General features: G+C 36.9%; 1 protein-coding gene across 2 annotated transcripts in view; it reads left to right on the top strand.

The window, feature by feature from the left end:
- Positions 1-25,904, top strand: part of dnr1 (defense repressor 1) — a 269,771-nt gene that overhangs the window by 95,016 nt on the left and 148,851 nt on the right. For both annotated transcript variants that reach the window (XM_067150016.2, XM_067150017.2), the window contains exon 3: positions 13,424-13,658. In XM_067150016.2, coding sequence (XP_067006117.1) covers positions 13,424-13,658 — 235 coding nt within the window. The remainder of the gene's footprint in view (positions 1-13,423; positions 13,659-25,904) is intronic.

The following is a 25,904-nucleotide window of genomic DNA, read 5'->3' on the forward strand; positions in this document are numbered from 1 at the left end:
TCGGCAGCCCTGAAGATGGTTTTCTGTGGTTTCCCATTTTTCACACCAGGAGGTTGTATCTTAATTAAGGCCACAGCCACTTCCTTCCCACTCCTAGCCCTTTCCTGTCCCATTGTCGCCATAAGACGTATCTGTGTCAGTGCGATGTAAAACAACTTGTAAAAAATTATATTCAGTCTTTGCCATTTTTCAGTGCTATTTTCCATTGATTTAAAATTTTAAAGAAATTCTCAAGAAGATAAACAATCATTCAATATAAATGGATAACACCAAACCATCTTTAATAACGGTAACTGCTATGCTTTCTATACTGATATTTTATGGAGTTGGTGGTCATTCTATCTCTTCCTGTTCTTTCAGGCATTTGAAAGTAAGTTGTTTCAAACCTTCTTCACAGTTAATGAAACAACAAAGCATCATAAAATGTCATGTTCTGTAATTTGCTCACTGTTGTCGAGTTCCAATCACATTTCTGGTACCATTTCCTGAGTTAAATCAGACTAATCAATAAAAAAATATTTACACATGTTGTATTATCATTTTAAATTAAAGAAAAAGCAGTATCACTTCTTCCATTACTTTCCAGTGTCACAGAGATGACTTATGAGAAAAGAAAAAAACGAAGGAAAGGGAAATGCCAAACATCAGAGCACAATCAACATACACGCAACCAGGATGAATTAATACTAGCTACATTGAACGTTACAACCCTAAGAATGAAAGACAAGGAAGTGGAACTCCAAAATGCACTCAAGAACATAAAATTCGATATACTAGGTCTCAACAAATTAATCTATCGATACTTTATTTCTTTTGCCTTTGTCAAACTTAAAAATACATTAACAAACACAGTACATGTTTCGACCACTTAGTGGTCATCTTCAGCTGTATATAAAAAATCTTAGATGATAACATTTAAAAGCAAGCACATTGGATCTTAAAACTATATCCTTGGGAATCCAAAAACTATTGTTCTAGATGCTTTAAATGAATTGGAAGATGGGGGGGGGGGGGGTTGGGGGTAAGGAGATTTATGTGAATGATACTTAAATTACAGTATCGTTTACAATTGTGTTTAAAAAACTTAAATGATGAAAAACATATTTTAAATATTTAAAAGCGTATAGTAAAATTCTTTTTGATAAAATTAGGTGGCGTGAATAAAAAGTTCGTGTTTGTAATAATCTTCAGGCATTTGTGAGAAAATAATAATTAAAATTCGCGTCTGTGGTGCTGTTAAACACCTTGTTTTTAATAAACATACTTTAAAATATTCTAAAGTGTCTATGGTAAGGCACTTATTCAAAAACACTTGTGCTTGAATGAAAGTTTATGTCAAATGCACCAGTCTTCAGGTATTTATTGTTTATATTTAATAATTTCCTTGAGTGATATTCTTGTGGTTAAAAGGCCGTGTTGACTGTTTAACTTCCGAGAATTGCTCTTCGGAATGTGATAAAAGAAATTGTGTTAGTCGTTTAACTTGTTAAAACCCTGTGGTGGCTTCTGTTATACAAAATGGCGATCTGATTCGGGCAGCTTGCCTCGCGATCTGTAACCAGCAGGAGATCGTAATATATTAAAATATAACATATGATAAAAGTAAAAAGCTCCGAATTCTAAATAGATAGCGGGAAGATATTTGTATTTGAGATTGCGTGGCCTTGACTTACCTTATCTGGCAAATGTTTAATCCGCGTTGCCTTGGAGAACTGCCTTCGTGCACGACCTAGTGTGATAGCGGTGTGACATGGTCTGATTGTTCGTGGAATATTCCGGAGAAAGGGGAAGTAGAGTTGTGTCGTCATCTAGTACGTCTTGTGAGGGGGGAGGGATTACTGGTTGTGTTTCAGTGACGTCGTGTTCGAGTATTTCATTTGTTTGTCTTGTTTGTTTACTGTTTACCATTTCCACGTATTTACTGAATTGTTCGTATAGGAGGTTTTTTCGTTCGTTTTGTTTAGATTCCGTTCCCTGTTCTCTAGTTTATCGAGAGTAATGTGGATGTTTTGTAGGTTATTCATTAAACTTCCTTTATTAATCCTACTGATAATTTGGAGATCTTGTCTGATGTTAGTGAAATTGTGATTTGCTTCCTTTATATGAGCTCCCATAGCAGAGTATCTTCTGTATTTCTCTGCATTAACATGTTCCTGATATCTAATTAAAAAGTTCCTCCCAGATTGCCCCACGTATGTTTTTTTTTGCACTGGCTACATGTCAATCTGTAAATGCCAGATTCCTGGAATTTGTCATCTTTAAGTTTATTGACTTTATTGTGATTAAAAAATCTGTGTTTTGTATTGTTGTTGGTTGAGAAAGCTTTTTTGGTATTGTGCATCTTAAACAAATTCGTGATTTCATAAATCCTCGGATTATTAAAGGTGAATTTGACGTATTTCTTTGCATTCTCCGATTGTTGCTTTAGTTTAATTTGTTGTTGACATTTGCACTTAGTAATGATTTTGTTAATGAATTTCAAACTGAAACCGTTATGTAAGGCTTGTTGACGAATGAAAGATAGTTCCTTCTTTCTGTCTGTATCTGTTAACGGGATTTCAAAGGCCCTGTTGACGAAACTGTAGTAGGCGGATTTCTTTTGTGAAGTGGGATGTCAAGAATCGCTTTTAATTGTAGTCGGTGTAAAAGTGGATTTTCTGTGTATTTTAAACTGGAAATGGTTGTTTATCCGAATTGTTTGAATATCTAGAAAATTGAGTCACTCAATACCAATACCAAAATAGCTTTCTCAACCAACAACAATACAAAACACAGATTTTTTAATCACAATAAAGTCAATAAACTTAAAGATGACAAATTCCAGGAATCTGGCATTTACAGATTGACATGTAGCCAGTGTAAAAAAAAACATACGTGGGGCAATCTGGGAGGAACTTTTTAATTAGATATCAGGAACACGTTAATGCAGAGAAATACAGAAGATACTCTGCTATGAGAGCTCATATGAAGGAAGCAAATCACAATTTCACTAACATCAGACAAGATCTCCAAATTATCAGTAGGATTAATAAAGGAAGTTTAATGAATAACCTAGAAAACATCTACATTACTCTCGATAAACTAGAGAACAGGGAACGGAATCTAAACGAAACGAACGAAAAAACCTCCTATACGAACAATTCAGTAAATACGTGGAAATGGTAAACAGTAAACAAACAAGACAAACAAATGAAATACTCGAACACGACGTCACTGAAACACAACCAGTAATCCCTCCCCCCTCACAAGACGTACTAGATGACGACACAACTCTACTTCCCCTTTCTCCGGAATATTCCACGAACAATCAGACCATGTCACACCGCTATCACACTAGGTCGTGCACGAAGGCAGTTCTCCAAGGCAACGCGGATTAAACATTTGCCAGATAAGGTAAGTCAAGGCCACGCAATCTCGAATACAAATATCTTCCCGCTATCTATTTAGAATTCGGAGCTTTTTACTTTTATCATATGTTATATTTTAATATATTACGATCTCCTGCTGGTTACAGATCGCGAGGCAAGCTGCCCGAATCAGATCACCATTTTGTATAACAGAAGCCACCACAGGGTTTTAACAAGTTAAACGACTAACACAATTTCTTTTATCACATTCCGAAGAGCAATTCTCGGAAGTTAAACAGTCCACACGGCCTTTTAACCACAAGAATATCACTCAAGGAAATTATTAAATATAAACAATAAATACCTGAAGACTGGTGCATTTGACATAAACTTTCATTCAAGCACAAGTGCTTTTGAATAAGTGCCTTACCGTAGACACTTCAGAATATTTTAAAGTATGTTTATTAAAAACAAAGTGTTTAACAGCACCACAGACGCGAATTTTAATTAAGTTATTATTTTCTCACAAATGCCTGAAGATTATTACAAACACGAACTTTTTATTCACGCCACCTAATTTTATCAAAAAGAATTTTACTATAGACGCTTTTAAATATTTTAAATATGTTTTTCATCATTTAAGTTTTTTAAACACAATTGTAAACGATACTGTAATTTAAGTATCATTCACATAAATCTCCTAACCCCCCCCCCCCCCATCTTCCAATTCATTTAAAGTATCTAGAACAATAGTTTTTGGATTCCCATGGGATATAGTTTTAAGATCCAATGTGCTTGCTTTTAAATGTTATCATCTAAGATTTTTTATATACAGCTGAAGATGACCACTAAGTGGTCGAAACATGTACTGTGTTTGTTAATGTATTTTTAAGTTTGCCAAAGGCAAAAGAAATAAAATCGATTAGGTGGCTTTTTAGATTAATTTGTTGATTAAACTCATCGATACGGCCATGAAGTGGACAGCTTGCAATACTAGGTCTCAGCGAATAAAAAAGAAAATGGCAACAATTTTAGCTACATTGGGGAAACAAGAGGACAAAAAGGCATAGGTTTCATAATTAAAAGCCATTTAAAACCAAATATACAGGAAATAAGAGGAATCTCAGAGAGAGGATCGAGAATCGTGGTATTAACCCTAAAAATAAAAATCATAATTACAATAATCCAGGTATACGTACCCTCAGAGGCAAGCACAGAAGAAGAGATCAAAGACTTCTACACGCTCCTAGAAGACACAGTAACTGACCACAAAGCACACAGAAGATTCGTAATTGGTGACTTCAACAGCACAGTAGGGAAAAAGGAATACGAAGACGAAGAACCCATGGGACTCTATGGATATGGAACAAAAAATGAAAGGGTGACAGACTCATATAGTTTGCACTAGCACAAAGATTAAAAATTGTAAACATCTTCTACAACAAACACCCTGAAAGTAAATGGACGTGGATCGCTCCGAATGGAAAAACCAAAAATGAAATAGACTACGTCCTAGCCGATAGCCTGGAAGTGGTAAAAGATATCCGAGTAATCAATGGTCTAAAATTCGATACAGACCACAGAATGGTCCTACTGAAAATGAGAATAAAGAAGGAAAAGAGGCTCTATTTCAACAAGATGACCCAAACCCCGAAAGTACAGATCAAACAGAATACACAAAAGCACTACAACACAACCTCCAAGAGCTGAATCAACAAACAGATCTGAAGGCACAACAATATTATACAGAGCTCGTAAACTGCATATCCCTCTCAGCCAAACAATCCTCAACACGGGGAAACAGTAGAAGAAATAGAATACAACTAAAGGATAGTACCAAAAAACTGATCGAAGAAAGAGAACGTTTGAAACCACAAGCCAAAGAAAACAAATGCAAAAGGCTGGAATATACAAAAATGAATAAACAAACAAAAAGGGAAATCTGAAAAGACATCAGAGACCACAACACGGAAGTAGTCAAAGAAATCATGGAAAACACAATCAATAAAGATGATTTGGAAGGAAATAACTCCTGACAGACATTGCATACTGGGAGTAAAAGACAGCAGTGGTAAAAGACAAGCCACAGGAGAACAGATAATGACACAAGCGACAGAATTCTACAGGAAATTATATACAAGTAACTCCCAAAATGGCACACACTGTCACAAGACGGCAAAAGAGGTCATTGAGAAAGAAATACCACCCATTCTACCCAGTGAAGTAAGAACAGCCATAAGGGAAGCAAAGAATGCAAAATCCCCAGGGGAAGGTAGAATCTAGAACGAATTCCTAAACTGGGGTGAAGAAGACATAACTCCATTCATCATTATGCCATTTAACAAGATACTCGAATAAGAAGACATACCAAGGAGTGGAAACAAAGCATCATCATACTTCTGCACAAAAAAGGAGCCAAAGATGATATAAATAACTACAGACCGATCAACGTAACTGTAAATCATTACAAACTCTTCATGAGGATCCTAACCAAGAGAATGATGAAGACACCAGACAAACAACAAGCAGTGAATCAACTGATCGAAAAAACACAAGAATTCAATCTGGATGTCTATATAGCATTTGTGGATTACAATAAAGCATTCAACTCCGTGGAACAGGAATGCGTTTTAGAAGCACTGAGTAAACAAGGCATCCAGAACAAATACCTCAGACTCCTGAATAAACTTTACGATGGCAGCGAGGCCAGAATAAAAACAGAAAGAGAAGGAAAGAACATCAAGATAGAAAAAGGAGTTAAGCAAGGTGACCCGCTCTCACCAAAATTATTCACGTCCTTACTGGAGAATCAGTTCAGAAAATTAGGTCAGGAAAACAAATACGGCATCAAAATAATAATAATAATAATAATAATAAAATCAAATAATCAAAATAGATGGAGCAAGACTAATGCACTTACGGTTTGCAGACGACATCATATTGGTGGCAAAGTCAGCAACAGAGCTAGAACAAATGATAATAGAATTAAACAACACCAGCAAAGAAGCGGGCCTGACATTGAACCCAGAAAAAAAGTTGATGACTAATGCATTGGAAACCCCAATTAGCATAAGTGGAGAAATACTGGAATACATAGAGGAAGATATATACCTTGACCAGAACATATCATTCTCAAACTGTTCAGAGAAAGAGGTCAAACGGCGAATAGGACAAGCATGGAAGAGGTTCTGGTCTCTTAAAGTTCATACTGACTGACAAGACTCAGAAACTCACCCTTAAGGTGATACCGGTGCTACTATATGGATGCCAATCCTGGGCACTAACACTAAAACAAAGGCAAATGATCCAGATATGCCACCGTAAAATGGAAAGAAAAATACTCCAGGTCTCATTGAGAGACAGAATACGGAACGAAGATATACGAAGGAGAACCAGCATGCAAGATGCTCTGACGACAGTTGATAAGCTGAAATGGAAATGGGGAGGACACGTAGTGAGACTGGACCAAAATCGATGGACTCACAAAATGTCGATGTGGGATCGCAGAGAAGTAAGACGGAACGTGAGGAAGGCAAAGAACTAGATGGGCAGACTGGTTTGCGAGATGGGGAGGAAAACAATGGACAAGAATAGCAAAGATGAGGCAAGAGTGGAAAGACCTAGGAAAAATTGTGTGCAGAGATCACTAACCTCATGGAATACACATTTTCAAGCCCTGTGATAAGCTGGGTCCATTAAAACACATATTATAGAAATTGTACAGCAGTGAAATATCAAACGGTGTTCTTCCACAAGGAGGGAAACCTGAAAGTCATCTTTCTGATCATTCCAGGATAAAACAGTAAAACTGCCAAGAATACAAAAAGAGGTTTTTATGAAGTGGTGAACACAAAAATATCATCCTCACATACACTGCGGAAAGAAGCCACACAGGTGTAAAGTATCTTGAAGTACATTCTCAGAACAGAGGCGAAGTATACAACATACAATAGTACACCTCCACGAGGGGGACACCATGATAGTCATCTTATGATCACTCGGGAAAGTAGCAAGACTGTTGTTAAACAGATATTAAGATGTTTGCATGAAGTAGTGATCTGATAACTCATCACGAAACACATAGTGAAAGGAGGACATGCATATGCAAAGTATGTCACAGAGAATTTTCTACGGAGGATAAGCTCAAGAACTTAAAAGAAATGTCTGAAACATTTGGAGAAGCCATGGAAGAACGAAGCGTGCAGTGGTACTCTTTCACCAAAAAGGAATCTCAATTCTCCCCGGGGAAAAAGTGTACAAGTGTCAATAATGTAACAGTGTGTTTTCGCTAATTATTGATCTCGAAAAACAATTGCATCCACTCGGTGAGACTACACAAGTGTACAATATGCAGTAATACGTTTTCATGAAACAAACTAGGAAATAACCAGTATAATAATGATCTTCAGGACCTGCTCACCTGATGAGTTAAACTGAGCACTGTCCGTGGATTGCAGGAGGCCATAGCCCTTACGGGATTTATAACTGTTTACAGGTGGGTGAAAAGTGCCTTTATACTACCCCATAATAAAAAGTCATTTGACCGGGCGAGTTGGCCGTGCGGTCAGAGGAACGCGGTTGTGAGCTTGCATCTGGGAGATAGTAGGTTCTAATCCCACTGTCGGCAGCTTTGAAGATGGTTTTCTGTGGTTTCCCATTTTCACACCAGGCAAATGCTGGGTCTGTACCTTAATTAAGGCCATGGCCGCTTCCTTCCAACTCCTACCCTTTTCTATCCCATCGTCGCCGTAAGACCTATCTGTGTCAGTACGACGTAAAGCCACTAACAAAAATATAATTTGTACATATTTTATAACTTTTGATCTTATAGCCAGTCCCTTAACACACTGACAACTATGTTCTTGTGTTAAAAGTAGTTTTCATTACACTTCCTGCTCAGTAGAATAACATTACGGCAGATACAAGTGATTTCAGTATTAAGGAGAGTGTGGTGGATTGTTTCTGGATTCATGAATGTCCAGTAACACGTAAGACAATGGAAGATATTATGAGGGACTTAGCTTTGTATTTTTGGGAATTGTTACCATCACAGGAAATGTAACTGGTATGGGAATAGAAAGCCTTTGCGACGGGAAGTGTTTATGATGCGCTACTAGCGGAAGACCAAGCACTCACATTGAGACTTGTGCTGCTGTGGCAGAATCCTTTTGAACGATGATCAATAAAGTCAACTCATAAATGTTCTGCGCCCAGTAAAATCAACTCATAAATGTTCTGCAGAGTTAGTTGTCCTGTTATGTTGCAGTTTGTGCACAAACGAATGTGGCAACACATAAACCTTTGCATCGAACGTGGAGGGCTGCACAGAGACGTAGATCCATAAAAAGGTTTGTCTGCACCTTACTGTATTTATGCAGTATATAGTGTAAATTTCCATCCCACTGTCGGCAGCCCTGAAGATGGTTTTCCATGATTTCCCATTTTCACACCAGGTAAATGCTGAAACTCTACCATAATTTAGGCCATGGTCACTTCTTTCCCACTCCTAGCCATTTCCTATCCCATTGTCGGCATAAGACCTTTGTGTGTTGCTGCAACGTGAAAGCAAATTGTAAAAGGGACTTCTCTGCCCTCCCTGTATACAGTTGGTGAGTAGGGATATTAGCTGAACCAGACCGTATTGTTTTGAATAAAATTTATTGGTGTTCAGAGATGATTTTTTTCTTGTTTGTTTTGTAATACTTCCAGAAAATCATCTGGATCATTGTTAATTCTAATGATGTGTAAGTACTGCTTACCTGTGTATTCTTTACATATTTTCCTCCTCTTGCTAGATTTTCTAGTTCTTTATAATGGTTTGTCTTATTTTTACAATATACTTTCCTTCTTACAAATTGTCATTTGCATTTCCTTTTTTTAATTTTCACAATATGTTGAAATAAGCATGCACTATAAATTCAGGAAAAGAAATAACCTCTTAGTCTGTTCATTAATATTTTGCTCAGTAATGTCATAATGTTTTTGTAATAAGAACAGAAAGTTTGATCATAGCATGTATTTGGGTACTTTGATAGGAGTGTCCTAACCGGCTTGCCGGCGGACTTGAGCAAAATAAAATAGCTCTTGCGAACCAAACACACAACCCCCTGTGGGTGGGGGACGCAGGCGAAGAATACACCCACGATATGCCTGCTTGTCGTAAGGGGCAACCAAGGGATGATTGAATTAGAACCATGACACTACTTTTAATTAGTACCACCACGCAGGGAACACCATGGGTTGCTTTTACTTATGCGTAGTATTACTATGTTACATACACAATAGGTTTATGATTAGTAGTGACAGTGTGTGAATCAGGGTGAGTCTTACAGTACCTGTGATTAGTACCACTATATGAGCGACACCATGGGTCTGCCTTGCCTATGATTAGTACACACTATGTGCGGAACACCACGGGATAGTGCGAGTCCCTGTGATTAGTACACCTATGTGAGGAACACCATAGGTTTGCATTGCCTGTAAATGGTGCTGCAATGTGAGAAACACCATAGGTCTGTGTTACATGTGCGCATTACATTACCTGTGAGTAGTACCATAATGTGTGGAATACCACGAGTCTACACTACTTTTGATTAGTACCGCAACATGACAAATACCATGCTTTTGCTTTCCTAGCGATAAATACCATTATGAAGGGCCGATGACCTGGATTTTGGACCCCTTTAGACTACAAGCATCATAGATTCAGGATTGTGCTTTAGAAGCAGTCCCTTGGTCAGTAATACTGTTGTTGAATGCTAGTTTCTGAGAATGTGGGGGCATTGCGGGTCGGATCCACTGATTGTTTTAAATTCATATCCATCCATTCATTCTTCGTCATCATGTTTTGAATTCTGGTCTGTAGATGATTTTAGACTTTTAAACTGTCATTACATTTAGTCTCATTTCATACCATTAGGGGCCAATGACCTAGATGTTAGGCCCCTTTAAACAACAAGCATCATCATATTTGGGTACATCATTGGATTTTACAATAGCAAATGACTTTTTCTTATTCTGAAAAGAATTAAATTTGTTCACACAAGAAAGTGAATGTTCCAGGTTGATCTTTCATTTCTTTAAAACAGTACAATCGTCTAACAGTATTTTGCAAGCATTATACAGTTCAAGTACGTCTTATGTTTTAAGGACCATATAAACTTGAGCTAGTGCTTTTGGAACTTAAGACTGCTACTTTAGAAACACATATTTACAAATCCATATGTAGCCATTTATAGCATTGAATAATTTGAACCTTGTTCAGTTGGATCAGTTGGGACGTGAGCCAATCCATAATGGGACGTGAGCCAATCCATAATAATTAAAATACAGGTTAACTGGAGAATATGAGGAGAAAAATTCATTACATACAGTACTCTGAGAAAATCCCTTTGTATTGAACAAAAAATGTTTGAAAGAACTTAATGATTAGAAATATGTTATGACTAGGGCCCAGATTTTTAGATTTTAACCTATTTTTTTTCCTCGCTATTTAATTCACAAATTTTGATATATTTGTTTGTTTCACACTTCCTGGAGCAGAATATGTGAATTTCATTGCACCTAAAAAACCTAAATGCGGGGTTGACACCTAAAATAACCTAAATAGCTGTTTTACCTTCTTCAAATAAAGAATGTTTTTTTTTCCCCTATATTGTAAAATTATTTCCACCGCAGTTACAAGCAGTAGGACGTGGAGAGTTCATGTTACTGCTGTTAAATGCAGCACATCCCATGTTTCCCACTACATATGTGACATCTGGTGGCTCCTTGACGCATCTGATAAAAGATCAGGAGAAACATAAACAGTTTCGCCTCCAGTCGTCCATGGAGAGTACAGCCGGCAGAGTGTGTGGTGACTGGTTCCTGCAGTATTTTCCAACCGTAATTGCTGTATAGCGAAACGATGCCTAAATCGCACTTATTGAGAAAATGGATTGCTACAGATGGGCACTTCACTACAGACGGTCGAGTAGTCTTCTGTCAGGCATGCTCCAAAGAAGTAAGTTTCCGTTGACTGATCTAAAACCTGCATTGCAATACCCTAGCTTACTTACTGAAGAGTACTTAGGATTTGAATTCTTCATTTCAGGTTAAATGTGAGCAGAAATCCCATCTTGAGTAGCATAAATCTGCAGCTGCTCACATGGCTAGCGTAGCGAGGAGAAATAAGTCCAGCAGCAACAGTAAGCAAACGTTTATTTCTTCCACAATTGGCAAGTTTGAAGATAACTTTAACTTTCGCCTATGTCAGGCGTTCGTGTCTGCAAACGTCCCATGGAACGTGCTAAGTAACCTGGCCCTTGAAAACATTCTTAAGAGATCATCAACGGCTGCAGTATACCTAATGAAGCCACTTTAAGGAAGAATTATTTGCAACTTGTTTACCAGAAGACATTAAATGAAATAAGAGAAGATATAGGTGATCACTATATTTGGTGTTCTGTCGATGAAACATCTGACAGTTATGGTCGCTTCATTGTCAATGTGGTAGTAGGTAAGCTGGATCAAAATGAACCAGGTAACACTCATCTAATTCTTTGTAAAGAAATAGAACAAACTAACAACAGCACAATAGCCTGCGCTGTGAGGGATGCTTTATGCATATTGTGGCCAACAGAGAATCAAGATAGTAAGTTCCTTTTGTTAGTGACAGACAGTGCTGCCTACCTGTTGAAGACAGGCCAGGTTCTACAGTCCTTGTACTTGAGCATGCTACATGTTATGTGCTTGGCCAAGCAACTTCAGTGACGTCAACAGCGTGGTTTCTTCAGTCAAGAAAGTTTTCCTCAAAGCTCCAACACGTATACAGTTGTTCAAAGAGAAACTACCAACAACACCTCTTCCACCTGAGCCAATACTTACCCGCTGGGGAACTTGGTTGTCTGCCGCAATTTACTATGCTGAGCACCTAGAAGGAATTAAAAATGTTGTCAATGCCTTGGATGAAACAGAAGCTTCCTGCATCGCAAAGGCCAAGAAATCACTCGAGTGCCTGACCCTCGTCGCTTCCCTAGCAGATATTAAGACACATTTTTGTTTTATACCAGAAGCTATTCTCCAGTTGGAAGGTGCAACCTTGCCACTCAATGATCATTGACAATGTTTCCAGAACAGAAATACCTGGTCCATTGGGAGTGGCATGTTCTTCGAAGCTGCAGAAGATTCTTCAACGCAATCCTGGTTTTGAAGATATGAAAGTCATTAATTCACTATTACAGGGAGAAAAGTATTCAGGAAAATTACCCCTACAACCTAATGCATTAGTATCTATGTACTACGCTTCAATGATGTCATGTTCCGTTGAAAACTTTTTCGTCATATAAGAATGTGTTACGTAACAACAGGAAATCATTTACGCCAGACAATTTGGGTATGTACGTTGTTATTTACTGCAATGCCAAAAAATAACTTGCAAAGGAAACAGTACAGTGTATTCTGTGTGTATTTTTATGAATATGACAATGTAAACTTTTGTGAAATAAGTACATAAATAAATTTTACAGAACTACGAAAACCAAAAAATATTGCTGCCTGGAGGCAAAACCTAAAATAACCTATTTTAAGAATACAAAAAACCTAAAGTGAAAGTTTATGCCACCTAAAATTCTGGGCCCTAGTTATGACACGTAACAAATTCATTAACATTCAAGTCTGCTTCTTGAAAAAGTAACGTACAAGTTTCTGCTGCATTCGTAAAAAGTACTGCTTTTGAGCAATTTGATGAAATCTCATGAGAGACTTTCTAACATTCATATAATTATTTTTTATTTGTTCCTCTAAATTAGTCCAGGTTATCTAGAGATCCTAGTTTAAAGGGGCAGACTTAACAAGGTTCTACTGTAACTGTGAACTTTTACTGCTAGTCAGAACCTCTGTAGCAGTTTTGAGAATGTAGTGAAGCATAAGACTTTCTAATCAGCTTTAGGGAATAGCTTCTCATTTGGTTCAAATCCCAAGGGTATCCAACTTTTTCTGCTTGTTTTCCAAGGTACTATTTTCAAGACATCAAGTGTTGTGTAGAGATTTCCATCCGTATCAGTCGTATAATTGTTTCACATTATCTGTGATTTCAGACACCAGTTCTACCTACATGCTCGACTAGAATTACTTGAAGGTCGGCTGAAAGTGACTAACTGGAGTGAGGCTGCCAAGCTTGTGGCTTTTATGGCACAGGCTGAGTACGGAGACTTCGATCAATTGACTTGTCCACATAGTATCTATGCTCAGACAGCTCAGATTGGAGTAGAGGAAGAAATGAAACCTCCTGACTACTTTCAGAGGGTTGCTGTCCATCACAAAGAATTAAAGGTACAGCATACTTCTATGTAGTAATGTAATTTGAAATTAATCAGGATAACCTCTTTTTCACAGGTTGTAGAACATTTCAGACAGAAATAGAACATACAATGTGATCAAAATGCTTTGAGAGAAAAGGATTAAAAGCTAGACAATGGCGTGTTTAATAGGAAACCATACAGCAGATCCTTTAGAAGATATATAGGAGAATATCAGGGCCAATCCAGACATAATGCTTATTAAGTGAAAATCCCTAAAAGAAACAAAATTAATATAAAATGTAGAAGAATGAACTCTAATAGGGTTTCATTTTTGTGAAGGTATTAAAGAAATGTAATGAGTCGTTAAGAACATCTGTTACTCCCTGTCAGAGGAGTAGATTAAAGAGAACAAATTGACACAACAGAACTTCAAACTAAGTGACATATTATAGTAGAATGACTCATAGAAAGGCTATAGTGATTTCAGAAAAATTGAGAAAATTACAATCAGAACAAATGAGAAGGTACTGGACAGATCACAAGAACCAAACAGTACAACCTTCAAAGAGAAAGTGAACATGGAAGTACTCAAGTGGTCCAATACTTATCAGAAATTAATGGGATCATATTGTTTATTATGTTACTAGCAGCGTCATTGATTTCATTTACGAAGAGGGCCAGTGACCTTAGATGTTAGGCCCCTTTAAATAACAAGCATCATCATCATTCATGAAGAGTAAGATTGATACTTTCAAGTCAGTCCCCTTTATTATTCAACCCACTCTACACCTTCCTCCACCCCGTCCCATTCCAATAACGACAGTTCAAAACTTGGCAACAGTAGCTCTCAAACTGTTGCACATTCACAAACTGTGGACATCTAGTTCAGCGGGGCCAACTGGTGAGTGAGTTTCCAATCTACATTTCAAAGTAAATTTCTCTAGCATCTATATTTATTTTCACTCTCAGATCTTTTGCATCTTTCAGAGTTCATCTGCTTTCCAAACTCATCTGTTTGAACAATTTGGGCCACATTGTCAGAACATCAGAAGATAAAGTACTGTAAACAGTTTGTTCCAAGAACATATATCATCCAAATCAAGAATCTGATTTGTCATGTCAACAACATGTTGACCCCATCATGGTTAATATCCACAGTTCTCAAATTCTCAGTTTAGACATTTTCACTTCTATTTGAAAGATTTAATCAAACCAGGGTCTGAGTTCTGTTTCAAAAAAAAAAAAAAAAAAAAATTGAATATGCCCTTCACATCCAACGAAACAGTGTTTTAAACAGGACGTTCCCTTCATCAAGAAGCACCCATTTTTAAGAACTTCCGAACCACATGAAAATGCACAACTCCTTTTATGTTAATTGATCTAACTAGTGCTTATACAACTTACTGAGGATTCATGCACTCCTCAGCAAATTCATGTGCGGTGACATGACATTCTTTTTTTATGAAATATTAATTTTAGGAATTCCTAAGAAGGGTCAATTATTTGATGTGTGTACATTAATTTCAAATTCCTAAGAAGGGTCAATTATTTGATGTGTGTACATTAATTTCAACATGACATTCCCCTGTTTTCAAGGGACATTCATTTTAAGTCATCCTCATGAAGGTTCATATGTTTTAAATATCTATTTTATAGACAGTGAGACCTCGTTAGTGCGTTCCTCATTAACATGTTTTCCCGCTTAGCACGTCGTAAATTCGAAGTCCTGATTTTCATAAGTCTTAAATTCCTTAACTTCACAGGATAAGTTGCACATTCAGAGAGCAAGCTTTTAGCCTTAGGAATGTTCAGTTTTGCTTGCCGGTTAGCATCAAGACTGCTGAATAACACTGCGAGTCTTTGTGCTTGTATTTTGCATTCCATTCCGCAGGTAGAAATGTATTTTGTGTTGAATGGTACATTGAAATGTAGCGAATATTTTTCGTGTGATATGGTAGCCTGTATCTGGATTAGGAACATAATCGTGTGAAAATGACTAGCGTGATGCATATTTGTCTTGTGATGGCCTAGGTATGGATACAGAAAAAGTGAAATTCCTTTCTAATGAAGACAACATTAAAATATTTCTGAAAGTGGACTCGCATCCGCATCTTTAAGCACGCAGAGGTCTCGAATGTTGAACTCGCACTTTCGAGTTTTGACTCGGTCGATTTGACTTGGTTGAAGTTTTCAGAATGGCGGCCAGTCATTCTGTCGCAGTTACACATGGTCGAGTATAACCTCCAATTCACTGTCTAAGAGTGTGACTTGAAAATGTTTTATAACCCACTGCTCAAAATAAAAGGCTTCTACTAACATTTGTTTTAGAACGAGTGTGATCTGCAATAATATTTGGATATTTTTAATGGCCCCTGTGCATATGTTTTCATATTTGTTGTTTGGAGTTTTTCACATCGTTCAGTGCACTTTTTATTTTATAAGCCCCAACAGAAAAGGTTTTCATATTTGTTCTCTAGTGTTTTTCACAATTTGTTCTCTAGTGTTTTTCACACCTTATAATACTTTCCTCTCATCTTGAGAAATGGTAGATATCGTTTTCATTGTGCGTGCGAATGCACGTCGTAAAATACCTTCATTTCGGAAAAAATCATATCCATTGTTTCCATAAAAATAATAATAATAATAATAATAATCGTATGGCCTCAGCTACCGTGTGCAGACAATTCAATTTGACGCCATCTGGCTGTCTGCTCGTCAATTTCGACGTTCCGTTTTACTCTAGGCCCACTAGATGGCAGACCGAGTAAACCGAAACTCTCTTGGGCGTCTGTGGCTGAGATTTAATGAATTTTGTCGGGTAAACACCAAATGTGTCACCAGAGATCTTTTACATGCCAACATCGTACGACATGGAGTGCCGAATGGACTTTTCTCCGCCCATAAAAAATCCGACTACCTCTGCCGGGTTTGAACCCGCTATCTTGGGATCCGGAGGCCGACACTCTACCGCTGATCCATATCCCTTTTGGATAGATTTATTCATATATTCAGTAGTACGTTTTCTCGCTTAACATGTTCATTTTTGTTGGCCTCTGCAGAAACTTCTTAACGAGGTTTTATTGTATGTCTTTTAGTTTCTTCTTCTTTTATGACCGCATAGAATCACTTTAGTCAGTCCATCATTCAGGTCTTTTTGAAGGGATTGTTCAGGCTTTGCGGTCCTCCCAGTACTTCTTCATATGCTCCAATCTTTGTGCCCTTTCCTCGGTTGAAAATATGCGTGTTGTTGGTTTGTTTCATGTAAGGGTAAAGCAGAGGTTTGTATTCTTGAGTTTTGTATTCAGTTTTATCTTATTTGTGGTGTCTTCTGTTGTAAGGCCTATTTCCTTCAGATCCTCTCTTACTTCCCTGATCAATTTACATCCTGTTGTGGTATTTTTTGAGACGAGATTGTGTTGCACTAGTTGTTTCAGAAGTCTCGAGTCTTGCATTCTCAAGATATGTCCAAAGAATCCCAGTCTCCTCTTACGCATAGTATCTGTAATGGGTTCTAGTTCTTTGTACACGACATTGTTAGGTATGCTTACAATTAGTTACATGTAATTTGTTAGGTATTATCCGCCACTGTCCATCTTTCTGGTATTTTTTTGTTGATACAGGTTCTTCCAATCCTCCTTTCAAATTTCTGAAGTCTGTCAGTCTTTGATTGTTTATTCAGGTGAAAAAATGTTTCTGCTGCTTATGTAGCTTCCATTTTTATAACTGTGTTGTAGTGTTTTATTTTTGCATTTATTGATAGACATTTCTTTTTGTAGATAACCTATGTTAATTTTTGTACTTTAGCTAATCTATTTGTTCTTGTTTGGATTGAGATTTTTTCATTTAGGTTAGGCCTATGTGTTATTACTTCTCCAAGATATTTAAATTGAGTTACTATTTTGATTTTATTACCATTTATGGTAACTTCTTTTAGTTGTGTTGGTTTTTGGGGCATTATTTCTGTTCTTTCAAATGATATTTTGAGGCCAGTTTTATTTGCAATGTTCTGAAGGACTGATATCTGGGTTTTTGCTTCTTTTATGTCCACTGCTAGTAATGCTAAATCGTCGGCGAAACCCAGACAATTTGTTTTGATTTTTTGGCCAATCTTTATTTTTGGGGGACATTTCCTGAACCATTCCCTCGTTACCATTTCTAGAGCACAATTAAATAATAGTGGTGAGAACCGTGACCACCGATAGAGAAGGCCTCCGCATACAAGTGTGACGTCATCACAGGTGGTTACACGGAGACCGGAGACCATTCTCCCGTTAGGCAACGTGAAGTTGCTACATAGCTATTAATAACAAGCGTTGCACTTGCACACGTTCTTAATTATGTTATGTATTAATTTAGAATGTAGCAGCTAAATAAACCTAACAAAGTATTTTCGAAATATCGTCTGCAAAGAACATAAATAAAACATGATTTCAAGTATATATTCAAATCAAGATTTCTTACGCAAAATAATGTAGGCTAAACGTAAGCAGTATGTACACAATAAATAAATAAATAAATAAATAAATAAATAAATGATAACTGAAAATAAAACATGTTCTCTTGACTCTCTAATACATTCATAATAGTTGTTAGATATTGTTAATCTGCCATAACTGAAGAAAGTATTGAATATGAGAGATCGTTGATTAATCAAACAGTATTCAGTTCACATGAGTAATTTATGGTTTACTTACCACTACAGATCACTTAAGTAGAAGGTCCATTGTACGTCCCAAAAATTTGGATACATACAGTAATGTACCTATGGGAATATTCACCCTGCGAGGAATTTACATACTGTACATAGTTTTATTGCAGAAGAATGTCAACAAAGAGAGACATTCTGTACCATTATGATAGCTATAGAATATGTTGTGTATTTAATACTCGTATAAACCGATTATCCTAAGTACAGCATTGTAAACAGGGTACTTCAACAAATTCCTGCATGACTCGCTTCTTCAAGGATTACTGAATTTGGGAAGATGGGTCTTGTAGATGGTCATAAGTAAGTACACTGAATAACAGTTTGTAATAAATAATGTCACTTTATTACAGGGAAATTATACAATTATGTCAACCAAATTGTTATTTTCTCAAAATAAATTTTACATAATGATCATAAAGAATTCAAGCGCCTGTTTCTTCGTCATACACACCTGTTTCCTGATAATGTCATGGGATGTAAAATGAAGCTCAGAGACCTGAAAGTGGTAAAAAATAAAATAGAGATAATCTACATACTTCTTTTCCAATACGAATAGATACATATATAACATGTATGTAACTCTTTCTTGACCATCATGGCTTAACTAAGCTGTGGTATATAGCTGACTATGGATAAAGTGTAACCAATTCAAAATTTTTTGTTAGCTTCCGTGGGAGTATAAAGAATCATATGAAATTATATTTTGGAAACAAGCATATTTTGGAATATATTTCTATTACAGGACTTAGAAATGGTGAATATTTATGATATTATGAATTATAAGTGGGACAAGTCCTGGTGGGCGGCTAGTGACACTAGTGTCAAATTCCATGTATTAGTGTTATTGAAGGGCAGTAATAATTATGCACGTTGTGCTAGTTGCAATTCGTGTGCAATATTGAAAATGTTTAGGCCCAAGACAAGAGGATTAACTGAAGCTATCTAAGTAGGTGAAGGTAATGTAATGGATTTAGAAGACCGTGACGATGAAGAAACAGCTGATAATTTTACCAGAGTATTTGATACAGAATTGTAAGCTGCTGACTGCAAGTATTTTTTATTTCTCCATCAATAGCCTAATATTTTTGCTGTAATGCAAATATACAATAATACTGGAACAGACTTTTGCTCAGGTATAGTTTTCATTAATTTTGTGTTAGTCTCATAATATGTTAGAAAACAGCTACTAGTATTTGTCTGTTTATTTATTTATTTTCCCTATTATTCAGGTTAATAGGCAAATAAATACACAGTGGTGTCTGAATGGTCCTATTCCTGAGTAGGCCTACTCTTCAGTTTTGGTGTTGGGCTAATCATCATAAAATATTACAGCTACTGGAATAGTTCGAAGGCTATTATAAACAGAATACTGTATTTGTTTAATTTTTAGGTATTCATCCTGACAATGGCGATGACTAGGCCTAATCATCATAAAATATTGCAGCTACTAGAATAGTTTGAAGGCTATTATAAACAGAATATTTAAGTTTAGGTGCTAAACCTGATAATGGTGATGGCTATGAACATGATGATTAACTGTGCAATGATTTTGAAACAAATGCTGTAATGACAAGAAAAACTGCTTTATCCGGTCCCATGAAATAGACTTAAGTCAGCATGACAGGGCACATATTTTAACAGGTATTTCAACTTTTTTAACTTTTTTGCTGTAAATGTGCCCTGTGACATGAAGTACACAAAAGTTAGCATAACAGGGCACATATTTTAACAGGTATTTCAACTTTTTATACTTCTCAGCTATAAATATGCCCTGTGACATGAAGTAGACAAAAGTTAGCATGACAGGGCACACATTTTGACAGGTATTTCAACTTTTTATACTTCTCAGCTATAAATATGCCCTGCGACATGAAGTAGACAAAAGTTAGCACAACAGGGCACATATTTCAACAGGTATTTCAACTTCTTGTATTTTTCAGTTATAAATATTTTGTAATTCATTATTTTATAGTTAATTTATAGTCACCACAATGAATATTTGTTTCCTTACTTGAATAACTAATGTAAATCACATCCCAACATGCGCTTCTAAGTTTTAGTCAATACTGGGTTATGAAGAGCATTGACTGCCCAACAGGACTCATGACTCCACTGCTGTTTTTGTTACCATATATTCTATTCTTTCTGTAAATTACTTAGAGTGTATTAACTTTACATTTAACAATATTCAACATTGGTCAAGAAAGACTTAGTTGAGTTTCCAATATATATAAAGCCATACTGAAGGCCAAGTTTTTCTTTAAACGAAGGTCCATTGATGAGATTGTTATGTACCGGTATCAATTTTGTACACATCATAGGCCTAGGCTATATGTAAGGGGGTATTGGAAAAATTATATGGATTTGTATTAAGTTAATATCCTGATGAACAATTACTGCAAAGTAGGGACAGTGAAAGGTCTTTCAGAACAAGAAATAAGAGAAAATTGAGTACTCTTCCATCAAAATAAGCTCATGTGACATCAGAAAAAAATCCATATTGTCACTTGAAGTTCAATAAAGCACAGTAAATGAAATGCTTGTAGTGGTACAGGTAGATATTATTTTGTTATGAAATCACCAAATTTTGTACATCCCACAGTGGCCTAATTAACTACATGAACTACATCCTTCGAAGGGTCAATGATAATCACACTCTAATAGGTCATAATGTAAAATAGGCCTACCATAACCTATCAGAATCCAAATTAGCAATACCGTAAGTTTATTAGGTTTGTTTCATAATGGTACACTTGTTGCTAGCCCTATGGCCATGCTTATCTTATGTAACCAGAAACAAGGCTAACACATTTGGGTAAATTAAATTTATTTTATAAAGATCACTTTTCTAACTAGAGAAGTGCCAAAGTAATAACAGGCCTGGTTACGATTACAGTAAATCTACAGTTATGAGGGATAGGCCAACAAAATAATATGATTTTATAATAGCTTTAGAAGTACCGGTAGTGTACGTAAACATTTTTTCAGGAATCTAGCGAATAAAGATTTAGGTAAGAACTCAGAATGTTAAACTAAGATGTTCTCTACCGGTAGTTGTTTTAAGGTTAGAGGGCAGAGAAAGTGATGATTTCCATCGTACATTTCTAAAGCATAGAAATATTACTCGACAAGTTGGTCCAATTTGTACAATGTTTCTTTAAACTTACCTTGCTGTATGAAGCTGGCGGAAAATCTCGTTTAATTGCACCTATCCACTTCTGTAGTAACTCTGGTTCCTTTGGGAAGTTGTAGACCGTTACTTTCTGCTCATTTCTGTAATTTCCATCACATCTGGACACTGAGCAGCAGCGTGGCATGCTTGAGTTGATTTATATTACGCAACTCGTTTACAGAATTGACAAAAAACGAAATATCACTCATGTAAATGCAATGTAACTCAACACGACTTTCTCACCACCATTACATTCCGTACATACAGAAAACCCAAGATTCCTCGCGCACGGTGGTGATGGTGTCACCACTTATGATGACGTCACTCATAGCTTGCCAGGCAATGCTGATGCTTCTCTGTCGGTGGTCACGTGAGAGCCCATCTCCCTCCTGTAGTCCAGTTTTAATTTCAAATGTCTCTAATGTTTCACCCCTAAACTTCACTTTTGATTTGGTGTTAGTGAGACTCAATTTTATCATGTTTATTAATTTTGGGTGTAGTCCAGGGTGTCTTTAAGTATTAAACAGAGATTCTCTATGGATGCAATCGTAAGCTTTCTTGAAATCCACAAATGTTATCACCATATCTCTGTTTCTTCTCCTGTTATAGTCCATTTTCAACTTAAGACTCATGATCTGATCAGGACAGCTCCTCCAGGATCTGAAACCTCCTTGTTATTCTCCTATTCTCCTTATCCTATTAAGGATGATTATTGAAAATATTTTGTATGTTATGTCTAGGAGTGAGATTCCTTTGTAGTTATTAGGGTCGGTTTTGTCTCCTTTTTTTATGCAGTGGGTGAATGAGGGCTGTTGTCCAGTGTTCTGGCAGTTCTTCTTTAATGCAGATAGGGTCAAGTTGTTGATGGGGGGCAACTTTTGTTGATCTTCCTGCATATTTCCAGATTTCCACAAAGGTCTGATCTTCTCCTTGCGCTTTGTAGTTTTTAAATTTATTCAATGCTGGTAGACTTCCTTTTGTGGGGGACTGATGTTCTCTGGTGGTGTTTTTTTTGGGGTATTGGTGTCCAAATGAAGGAGTTCTGTAGGTTCCTCACAATTTAGAAGCTTGTTGAAATATTTAGCCAGAATTTCTGCATTATCTTTATTGTTATGAGCCAGCTTACCATTTTCATCCTTCATCAGTAGCGTCGGGGGTTCATATTTTCGGAGCTGTTTTCTGAAGGTTTTGTAGTAGCCCCTTGTTTCAGTTTTATTGAATTCTTCTTCAATTAATTGCAGTGTCTCCTTATGATGCTGTCTTTTTGTTCTTCTTAAGATTTGGGTAGTTTCTCTTCTCTGTTTTACTAAATTTTGATAGGATATTTCTGATTTTTGGGACTGAAGTAATAGCCATGCCTAATGTCTTTTCTCCCCTGTTTCATCACATTCACAGTTCCACCATTGGTGTTCTTTATGTGGTTTAATTGGAGCCAGGTCTTCTGCAATTTGTTAAAGGTTGTGTACTAAGTCTTCACGTTTATCTGTGATTTTTATTTTTTTCAGTTGCTTTTTGGTAATTTTCATTGTTGATTAACTGGGTAGGATCTGTTTTTCGTTTAGTTTTAGGGGCTTGCTTTTGTAGTCTCCTCTCGGGAGTGAGCTTAATTTTATTTTAACTACGTTGTGATCTGAACCTGTGTCAATTTCTCGGAGGACTTTGACATTATAGATCTCTCTGCGGTGGTATTTGTCCATGCAGATATGATCCAGTTGCCATTCTCCTTTAGTGTAGTCAAGGTGTTTCCGTGTTTTGAGTTTTTGAGGTTTTCTCTTAAAACATGTAGATTTTGAGATTAAATTATGGCTTCTACACAGGTCAACTAGTCGCTCTCCATTTTTATTTGTTTTCTTTTGTGCTGGCCATTTTCTGATTATGTCATGGTATTTTCTTTCTCTGCCTCGTTGAGCGTTGAATTCGGCTATTAATAATTTTACATGGTATTTGGGGATGTTATCTATGGTCTGGTCCAATAGGTCCCAAAATTCTTCAGTTTCCTCATGGTCTTTTGAGGAGTTGTTTTTATCATTAGTGGGAGCATGGGCATTTATTATAGTATAGATTTTATTAGATGCCTGTAAGGTGAGCATTGAGAGTCGTGGAGACTGTGATTTGAATTCTTGAACTGAGTTTTTTATTTTAAGGCTGACCAAAAATCCTGTTCCAAATTGTGAAACATTCTTCATCACTCTCTTCCCAGGTATACCTTTATAAAGTCTGTACCCTTGAGATTCCAAGGCATCCTGGTCAGTGTTTCTAATTTCTTGTAATGATAAGAATTTTGTGTTGGTCCGTTATGTCGGTGATCACTTTTAGTTTACCGGTTTGCATGAGTGAGTTTATATTCTGTGTAGAGAAGTAGGTTATCTGCTTTGGTTTGATTCTTGACTTTGTCTAATTCGTGTATGTGGTACTGGGGTATTTCCGCGCCTCCGACTTTACGGTATCCTTTAAGTGGCAGCCCACTGTATCCGAATGCTGCCGTCTCTAAACTCTTGGTTCAGCCGGTCGAGTATTTCTTAAAAGACCTTCCATGGTTGACTGTCCAAGGTGTCACCTGTGTGGGACTAGGTCCCGAATTACAACTCTGGATGTGATCCAGTGAGGTGATAATGAGGCCGCTCCTCTGGAGTACAGACGCCTTGTGCAGCCGCCCCTAACGTGGAGAACAGACACTGCATAATGGATTCCAGTGGCATTTCCTCCACTGTGAGGACCATCACACCAAGCATGGTGCTCATTCGCCTGAAGCCGTTGGCCCCCTTAGGGAGTCAGGTTATTTTCCGCCGTCCAACACTTGGCATTGGCAGTTTTACAGCTGGTTGCCAGACCAGCAAACCCTACTCCTTTCTCATTCCGGACTTGGGACTGGACAATGGCGGAGTTATATCTTTTAGTTTATAAGAAAATTATTATTTTTTCCCAATGTTAGCTGATGATGGCTTGAAACAGGCTGAAACATACTGACCAATTGTAACTCATCACAAGAAATGAAAGAATTGATTAGGTCGACCTTAATTAACATTTTATTTTGTAACTGATAACTGTCAATACGGATCACAATGAAATTTATAACGATACAGCAGTAGTTGCAGCAGTATCGGTATCCTTGTGGGTAGGACAAGATGGTACTGAAATGTAACTGGACTAAGACAATGTACTGTGCTGTAGCCATTCTTGTTCTTATTGGTAACATGAAATTGTGGAGGAGACAAGGGGAAAATAGAACAGGGAACTGACGGTGACATTGTTCGCTGATAACATTGTGGTGTAGAGAGCGAACAGAGAGGAAGTATAAAATGGAAATGTTGAATAAATATATTGGTAATTATGGAATTAAAGTAAGCATGGAGAAAAAGCAAGACAATGGTGTTGACTGAAGTAGGAAGAGAATGGAAAAGTACTTTCAAAATTGGGGAACAGGACAATAAAATTGTGGAACCCTTCAAGTACTGGTGTAGAATTTTACATGGATATCAGTAAAATGATACAACAGGGAAATGCATTTTACCAGAGTACAAAGAACTTGATCTAAATGAAGGAATTATAAAAATATATAAGATATATTTTATCCCCCCCCATTCTGTAGATGCAGTAGAGACTCGGGCATTTATGAACAGACGGAAAAGTAAAATATAGTTCAGCAAGGTTAAATGTTTTAAAAGTATGATAGGAAAGACAGAGTAAAAAATGAGGATATCAGGGAGGAAATCAGGCTAGAAGATGTTTCTGGTAGAATAGAGAGAAATAAACTGAGATAGTTTGGTCATATCAAGAGGAGGATGGAGGCTAAACTTGAAAAACGGAAAACAAGAGGTAGATCCAGACTAGAGTTGTTGAACTTTATCAATAACAGCATAATAAGAAGGAACATGAATTGGAACACTGTTAAGAAACGGCGGTGGTGGTTGGATAAAGGAAGATGGAATGGTGGATTTGATCTCATACATTCAGTTACTCTGATATTCATATTGTTGAGTTTGACTTTGGGGATAATGCTTACTTTTGCCAGCTTGCACGACATCATTATTGTAGAGAAGAGTGAAGGATATCGGTTATTGAAGGTCTACCACAGCAATGTCCATCACAATGATGAACAGTAATGGTGATAAGACTGAGACCTAGTGGATGCCAATTATAATGTCAAAGTTACACCATCTTCTGTGCGCTACAGAGAATATTTTTCCTGTGTGACAAGATACTTGGGGTTGTTCAAGTGCTAACCAAATCAGGTCATGTCATTCACAATTAAAGGCTTTCTGGAGGTCTAGGAAAGCAAGATGAAGTGGCTTGTTCTTCTCATGATGTTTCAAAATCGTGCAACATGCATTGCATGAGTTCTACTATAATTTTTTACAAATGCAGCTTGGTTCTTTGTTCTGTTGTAGATCTTGATC

The sequence above is a fragment of the Anabrus simplex genome, chromosome 6 (assembly GCF_040414725.1).
Source record: "Anabrus simplex isolate iqAnaSimp1 chromosome 6, ASM4041472v1, whole genome shotgun sequence".
In the NCBI taxonomy this organism is placed as follows: Eukaryota; Metazoa; Arthropoda; class Insecta; order Orthoptera; family Tettigoniidae; genus Anabrus; species Anabrus simplex.